The sequence below is a fragment of the Lolium rigidum genome, chromosome 2 (assembly GCF_022539505.1).
Source record: "Lolium rigidum isolate FL_2022 chromosome 2, APGP_CSIRO_Lrig_0.1, whole genome shotgun sequence".
NCBI lineage: Eukaryota > Viridiplantae > Streptophyta > Magnoliopsida > Poales > Poaceae > Lolium > Lolium rigidum.
In genome coordinates, this window is record NC_061509.1 from 273,043,943 (window position 1) to 273,052,584 (window position 8,642).

At 49.7% G+C, this 8,642-nt stretch overlaps 1 protein-coding gene across 1 annotated transcript; it reads right to left on the bottom strand.

The window, feature by feature from the left end:
• Positions 1–1,413: 1,413 nt before the first annotated feature.
• LOC124688802 (wall-associated receptor kinase 1-like) lies at positions 1,414–3,940 on the bottom strand. The gene is made up of 4 exons (XM_047222432.1): positions 3,582–3,940; positions 3,044–3,399; positions 2,769–2,936; positions 1,414–2,630 (listed from the first exon to the last, which is right to left on the bottom strand). Exons 1-4 carry the CDS (start codon positions 3,938–3,940, stop codon positions 1,414–1,416), a joined length of 2,100 nt encoding a protein of 699 aa, XP_047078388.1.
• Between the last annotated feature and the right edge of the window lie 4,702 nt (positions 3,941–8,642).

Consider the following 8,642-nt stretch of genomic DNA (forward strand, 5'->3'; position numbering starts at 1 on the left):
GGTGAATAGAGTGTTGCAGCACACTATCTGTAATTGTAGTTCTTATTAATTTGCGATGGATAAGCTTTGTGTACCCGTAGAACTCAACTTTTTTGGTGTTGCAGATTGCAGTTGAACCCGGAGAATACGGTGGGGGTCATGATGATGGCCAGCAAGGACGTGCATGTGCTCGTTACGCCCGCCAGCGACCTTGGGATGATCCTTGCCAGTATGCACGGTAAGCTCCCCATCAAGACTTCAATCCCCGAATTCCGCCTTCACTAGAGTGGCTTATACATCGAACCAGTGCTTAACTTATATACCTAGTAGTTTAAGGAGTCAGTGTTTAAGGTCTTACTTCAAAGATTTAAGCTGACAGTGAGAATAAAAATAGGCTTCCAAAGTGAATACTGGATATGTCATGCATGCTAGTACTGCTATGTTACTTTTCTAGAAGGTGCATGTCCTTAATTTCTTCGAAACTAAGATATGATGTATTTTACAGAATTTATTGAACGCCCTTCTTTTAAAATGATATGATGTATGAGTTTTGACCAGTCACCTGTATACATTTTTTTGGGTAGGCATGCAGGTTGTTAGTGAAGATGGATACAGAGTGAAGTGTGAACAGCCATTTACAGAACCAGATTTAGAAGAACTCCAGGTAATTTTGAGCAAAATCATTAGTTGTTTGACCTATTTCATCATTCTTCCGACGTGCTACAGTAGTAGGGCAAGTGGGCATTATTGTCCTGTTTATGCATTTTAATAACGATAACATGTAGTGTAACTTTCATTTCCATTTCTCAAATTGGTTGTATTATTTTAGTGCCTGTAACACTCGAATTGGTAGTACGTTATTTTTTTCACTGTCTAGATGCCGCAGGCAAATAAGTGCAACACACCTGAATAACTCAGTGTCTTAACCCAGCCTTCACTTCCGTTAAAAAAATGTTGCACGAGAGCCTTAAAACCGTTTAATCGTATGTGTCACGTCTTTGCTATTTTGGCTGTTGCAAACATCTCAAAGAGCTATTGTTCTGAACGACATCACTTTCCTTCCAACACTATACAAAAACGTCGCATAAGAGCTATTGCCCCGGAAAACTCAGGCATATGATCTATTAAGGAAAGCACAATTTAACGAAGTCCATGATCATAGAGTTGAAGATCCCTTGCCCCTAAATAGTTCTTCAACTCATAGAAACTTAAGCCTTGCGACCTTGCCTCCAATTTCATAACCCACTTTGCTAATAAAGCAATTTTACGGTGTGGCAAACTTGCTATACAAAATGGCCAAACCACTAACACACATAAGCGGCATATTGAATTTCCTCTTCTTTCATTTTCGACCATGAATTTCCCCTTTTCAATAACGCCTTAAAAAGAACTTTATACATCATCATGTTGTGGTGCAATATATCACTAATCACCCTACAAACTAAACGTGTATGTACTGCCCTCCTCCAGATCAAGCACATCATGCGGCCTAAACTTGTAGTCGACATCACGTTGTTGCTTCCCGCCAAGCAAGCTCCTCTCCTGATCTTCCTCCTCCCCCAAATCACCACCTCCAGCCTGACCCCGTGGGTGCCGCTGGTATCTCCTCAGAGCCTCCAGCCTCTCCGCGACCTCCTTCATCCCCGGCCGCTCCTCGCCGTTCATGCTGACACACCTCACCACAAGGTGTGTGACCTCTTCCAATGCCTCAGGTCCCATATCCTTCCTCACCTTGTCGTCCAAAAGCTTGTCATGCTGGCCAGCCTTCACGGCCATCACAAAGCGTGACACAAGGCTCCTATCCTGCTCCGGACCCTCGAAGGAGAGAACCTTCTTCCTGGTCAACAGCTCCAACAGCACGACTCCAAAACTGTACACGTCGCTCTTGTCGGTCAGCTGACAAGTCATGAGGTATTCAGGGTCTAGGTACCCGCAGGTGCCCTGCACTAGCGTGGCGATCTCGGCCTCATCGTTTGGAGCCAGCTTCGACGCCCCAAAGTCCGTTACTTTTGCGGTGAGGCTTCCATCGAGCAGGATGTTAGCCGTCTTGACGTCACCGTGGAGGATCGGTGGCGAGGCAGATGAGTGCATGTAGGACAGAGCCTCTGCGGACTCTGCCGCGATGCGAAGACGGGTATCCAAGGCCGTGTCAGCGTTAAGGCCCTTGCCTCCATGGATGTACTGGTAGAGGGTGCCGTTTGAGACGTACTCGTACACCAACATTGGCACCTCCACCTCCAGGCAGCAGCCGAGCAGCTTGACGACGTTCCGGTGGTTGATCTGGGAGAGGATGAGCATCTCCCTGGCGAACTCCTTGGTCTCGGCCTCCTCCATCATCTTGGACTTCTTGATGGCCACCACCGAACTGTCCGCGAGTACACCTCTGTAGACGATGCCGTGGCCGCCGCGGCCGAGGATCTGGTCAGCGGCGAAGTTGTTGGTGGCCTTCTTGAGCTCTTCGGTGGAGAATATCTTGAACCCGCCGGTGGCATCTCCGGCAGCTCTACTGTAGGACCGCATCTGCTGCTGCAGGATGACGCCTCCGTTGTGCTCGAAGAACCTCTGCTTTGTTCTGATGAGCTTGCTCTTCTGCAGCCACAGGCTGAGACAGCAGAGCATGGATCCTAACAAGATTAGTCCCACGCCGCTTCCTGAAATTGCATACAGCTTAGTTTTTTTTTCTTCCGATAAATGCATAAAGCTTAGTTAGATTCATTAGAAGAAACTGCAGAAACGAAGTGGGCTACCAGTTCACGAGACTATCGATATAAATGGAGCATTATGTATACCTGTAAGGGCTTTCAGAGCTACGGTGAACTTGTCCTTCGGCCGGCAGCCATTCTTGGTGGTAGCATCTCCGTTAGTGCCCGGAGGGCATATGCATACATGTCTCCCCGGCATGTTCATGCAGAGTCCGTAGCACGGGTGTTCGTCCTTGAGCTGGCATTCGTCGATGTCTTCAGTTTGCAAAGCAATTTCAACATTGATCATTAGACTTCGATCTCCATTGGTATATTTCACCAACAGAGCACTGAAATTCAGTATTGGGTCACGACGTTTGTACCTGTGCATCCACCGTCGAGGTACGGGTTGCCTTGGTATCCTTTGGAGCAGTTGCACCGGTACCCCGCGCCGTTGGTGGAGTCGACGCACTCGCTGTCCGCACTCCGGCACGCGAAGTCTGTCATGTTTCGCCTCGCGGCGCTGCAGCTGCCGACGTTTCTGACGGCCCAGTCGAGCACGACGGGCACGTCGAAATCGTCGGTGCGGTTGAGGAAGACGCGGTCGCTGTAGCTGAACCACTCCGTCTCGACGAGGAACACGTAGTGGCAGGTCGTGGCGTTGGTGCCGAATGTGGGGTCGTCCTGCGGGAAGTTGCGCTGGTGCGGCTCGTAGAAGCTGACCCCAGAGGGGATCGAGCTCTGGCAGCACCCGACGCCGGTGCACAGACCCGCATGGCGTACTGCGACGGACGGCACACGGACATGCATCCGCTGACATAGTATCCTTGGGCGTCGACGAAGAAGCCGAGGTTGGGGCAGCCAAGCGCCACGAGGCGGTTCTTGGTGGAGGAGAAGATGTAGGGGCTGGTGCCGAGGGACATGTAGGAGGTGTTGTTGTTCCGCTCCACGAAGCCGCCCGAGGAGTTGAAGCACTCGCGCGTCGCGTTCAGGTAGGCCCGGGTCTCGCCGGACGCCAGGGATAGCGCGGCGAGGCGGTGGTTGTAGCCGAAGATGGTGAGGCGAGGAGGGGAAGGGCCGGAGTCGTCGCACTCGAGCTGGAAGCCCTGCAGGCCGTCGTCGCGGTAGCAGCCGGGGCCGATGCCGAAGGGGTAGGGGACGGTGATGTTGCCGCACCGGTCACGGCACCCTGGCCGCGCCAATGCCGGTTGCTGCTCAGCCGACGCGATTGCCACCAGCGAATGCAGCACGATCAACAGCAGGGCGGTGTTGATTGCCATTCTTGACATGTTCTGCTCCGGTTGCATTCTCCGCTTCGATATATACACACCAAGTATTTTCCGAAGAAGCATGGAAGGAAGCATATGCATGAACCGGGAGGGAGACGCAGCAACCATCGTTGAGAAAGCAGGTTTGACCTGCCTGGTCATCCATGGCGGTCTCACGCGCCAAGTAGCCAGGTGGATCAATATAGAATTGCTTTTTGGCAAATAAGCCATGTGACCTTGCCACTGATTTGCTTCTAAAATCTGTAACTAATTCATAGTACACGCCAAGTAGGAGTACTATACTGGTTTAACAGCTTGTGTAACTCTTATTGCTTCTCAGAATTGAATGACGTGAAGGGCCCATTTCTTTTCAAGAAACTGGATCTTTTTTGAGAAATTGGAATCATGGCTTGTGAGAATTTTTTTTAGATCGACAGTATTACATGAGGATTAGCCCAAGTTAAATTCAGCACGTTCAGTTAATAATTCACCATGTGCGTGCAGTAGACGACGACACGTCCAGCATGAGGTATGTCTAGGATAAGTTTGAGATCGGCAATTGGTGCGGCTACTGATGGACTCGTGCGGTCGTGCGAGACCAAGTCCATGCCGGTGGACGCGCTGCCTATGGCGGCCTGTGTGCGTGCAGCTTCCCGTCAGCGTCAGACACAGTCGTCTTCTTTCCGAACCGCTCCCAGAAATAGTCGTCTTCTTCGATCTACCGCTCCCTGCAATCTCTCGTTTGCTTTCCCACCCCGGTTGTTCCGTATTCGTGTGCGCGTGAGTGTGAGTAGGATCCGGAGTCGATCATCGTGTTGTACTGGGGCAGGTCTCGTTTTCCTACAAAATATTCTTACGGACAACCACCCGTGGCTCAGCAGACGATGAGAACGTGTTCCACAATTTAAGGCAGAAAAAAATCAGGACCAAACACAATCCGCCATGTCAGTCCGTAAGGTTATTATGTAGAATGGTTTCCGTAGGTGTAGGATTATTGGCATACGTGTATTATTTATACTTGCCTGTAGCCTCCAAAAGTTAAATCAACCGACACAATACGACCTGGCGGCGCGATTCTCTTTGTTGCGTTCCAATCGATCAGATCGCCGGAATCCATAACTAGGCGCGCGGAGAATCCATGGACCAAACTGATGCCGTCATGGTCGCTGGGGAAGCTCCAGCGTCAAGCTTGTACTGCCATCGGGCCGAGCTTCCTGCCGATCTCCTCGTTCGTACCTTCAGCACCCTGCAGATCAAGGACCTGTGCTCACCCTGCCTGGTCTACTCCGCGGCCGACCGTGACAATAGCACCGCCACGCTGCACCACCTGTCTACGGACAAGCTCCACCACGTCACCCTCCCGGACCCTGCCTTCCGCTCTCGGTATGTCATGGGGTCCTCCCATGGCTGGCTCATCACCGCCGACGATCGGTCCAATCTCATCCTCATCAACCCTATGACCGGCGATCAGATTGCCATGCCGCCACCGGAAACGATGCCCAACGTCGAGCTTCTCTATGGCGAAAAAGATGGCATACCGGACAGTTACAACCTTCTCTACGTGGACACGGTGTCGCATAATTTCGACTACAAACCAAAGCCATATGGACTCTCACTGGAACAAGGCCGATTCCCCTTCTACACGAGGGTAGCCATGTCGTGCGATCCGTCCTCCACTGAAAATTGCATCGTGGTACGCGTGCACATGCCGCATCACCTGCTCTCCTATGCCAGGATTGGGGACACCAAGTGGACTTGGGTTGATACACATGAAGAATGTAAGCGCTACGTTGATGTTTGTTACGATAGCCGTGATGGTTTATTCTATGCTCTTCGAGGTTGCGGTGATGTCCATACCATTGATCTCCATGGACCATCTCCACTGGTGAATATCGTCTACAAACACAGGGGAGATTATACTACTGATAGTAAGTATATTGTACGAGCGCACTGGGGAGATTATTTCCAGATATGGAGGTGGGATCGATATCTTCACGATGACGATGAGGATGTTGTGGACGAGGAGGAGGAGGAAGATGAGTAGGAGGGGGAGGATGATGATGATAAATATCTTGAGGACGAGGACGAGAATGAGGAAGAAGACGACAACAACAACGATTTCGATGAGATAGTGGAATGGGTAATGGTGGCGAAAGAGATAGAGGCGGAGGCGGACGAGGAGGAAATAGAATCAGCAGCGGAAGTGGTGAACAAGGATTGCGATGTTGCGACAGAAACAAAAGGAGGAAGAAGTGTATAATGTAGATGTGCCACTGGAAGAGAAGTGGGATAAAAAGGAAGAGAAGGAGCGTGTGACAGCCAACTTTTGTGTCTACAAAATTGATTTTGTTGAACAGAAACTTGCCAGAGTAAACAACCTCCAAGATCACATGTTGTTTACAGGTTTCAACACTTCATTTTTGCTTCCGGCGAAGGACTTCCCCACATTAATACCCAACAGCATCTACCATGCGGATGACTTGAATCTTAATACTTTCTCCAAGAGATTTTCAGATCGGCGGGTTTTGAATGATAAGGGCCTTCGGCAAGCTTTTGTCTTTAACATGGAAGATAGTAGTTTCACTAATATATTCCCTCCTACTTCATCAAGATTGAATTGGCCCCCACCAGTTTGGATCCAGCCATCACAATCTTGAGTTCAGAGAATAAACTATGCATCTAGGAACTAGGATGTGGGGTTTCATCAATTTGGAATGTTCTAAAGTTAGTCAATCAGACCTTGCTATGCGTATAGTGAAATGAAGATTTCCTATTTCCCTTCTTGCGTGTCTGCTCTTATTTTGCAAGTTAATATTGTATAGTTTGGTTGTAGTTATTTATATTATCTCTACTTATGAACAAATATTTGGGATGCATAACCTTTGATTGAGTATGTTGAGAATGATCCACAAATGTCTGATATTCTCGTGTTTTTTAGATGGGCGTGCTTCACCAACAAATGATATATATTTTCTTTGGTGATATTTCATTTACCAAAGATAATAAGGTTCTTTAGATGGGCGTGTTCCTGAATAATAAGGTTTTGCTTACTAAAGATAATTTAGCTTAACGTCGATGGAATGGGTGTACGAAGTGTGTTTTTTTGCGAAGAGCAGGAGACTATTGAACACCTCTTCATAACTTGTCCTTTAGCTAAATTACTTTGGCGTACAGTTACTTTCACTTTTGATCTTCCACCTCCAACCAACATTACTAATATGTTTGGTAATTGGCTAAATGAAGTTGATAGACAATCTAAGGTATTCATTCGTATTGGGGTGTCTGCTCTATGTTGTTCTATATGGAGGGCGAAGAATGATATTATTTTTAACAAAAACAAATCTTTTCACTTCTTGCAGGTTATCCATATGGTGGCACATTAGCGGAATGAGCCGAATGAGCGGCGCTGGGGATCTGGGAGATCCTGGCGACCCACCACCGGCTGCGGCGGCATCGTCTAGCCCTAGCGCCGATGGCACAGAATAGGTTCTCCTTGCTGCATGCGATGCCGGAGGTGGACGGTGTGGAGGTGGATGATGTGGAGGCGACCGGCATGGAGGCTCATGTGGCAGGTTGCGGAGGAGGCCATTGTTGATTACTCCTCACGGCCGTGCTCGGCGGAGGTGCGGCGTCCCTTTAAATTGGGCGAAGAGCTCCTTGCAGAGTTCTGGGCGAACGAGGGATTTCCATCTCCGTCATCGCGTTTCTGGGAACGTCGCTCCACTCCGGCTCCACTCCGGGTTCGGTGGCGCCATGTAAGGCTGCTAATGGTTTTATTGTATGCATGTCGCCGTCTTCATTTTCTCCGGCCATGGCGCGAAGAGCGGTTCGAGGTGGACGGAGCTCGGCGTCGGCTTCTCCGACGTTGCTTCATGTCTCACCCTCCTCGGGTCGGTAGCTGGCGAGGGCCTCTTCCACACATTCGTGTGACGCCTCTGCCGGTTCTAGGGTTCTTCCTCAACGAAGCAGGCGCCACACATTCTCCATCGTCTTCCACCGCGGCGTCCTCTCCGCTGAGCCCCGCCGCGGCTGCCTTTTCAAGTTCGCCGATAGTTAAGCGGCTTGGGAGACGAGCACCAATCCACCCGCGGATTCCGCCGCGCTTGCGGGATTGCATGCATGCACTAGGCCCGTCAGGGAGGACGTGGACCTGGCCGTGCTGGTTGACTGGTCTGTCAGCGGGATGCAAACGTGGACCAAATTTGCACCGTCAATGCGTCTCCGGGACACTGTCCGCGCATCCGTGTGGACTACTTGACCCTCTCTCTCCTGGTCTAATTAATGGAGTGCCCATATGGTTGGTCACACAAAAGACATCTCTCCATCCCTATTAATGCATGATAGACACTTTGCAGTAAGAAAATGCTCATTGCCAGTGAGGAGGTAAAAATACTTACACGCATGTTAAAAGTAGCCATTTTTTTTGAAGATGAACCATAATATATTATACAAGCAAGCCGCCTCATTAAAAACCTTCTAGTCCCCTTAGGTACCCTGGTAAGGAAAAGAGTGCGTCAGAAACTTGGTGCACCAGAGCTATAGAATGGTTACATCAGGGATCAGGAGAACTACGTCCTAGAGGGCATTACACCACTAAAACTACACCCCTCCATGATCAGCTTCACCACATTCACAGGGGCCGCCCCTGTAATAGAACCATAATCCCCACTTTTACCTAGAAGAGCTAAGTCGTGTGCCACCCTATTACACAAAA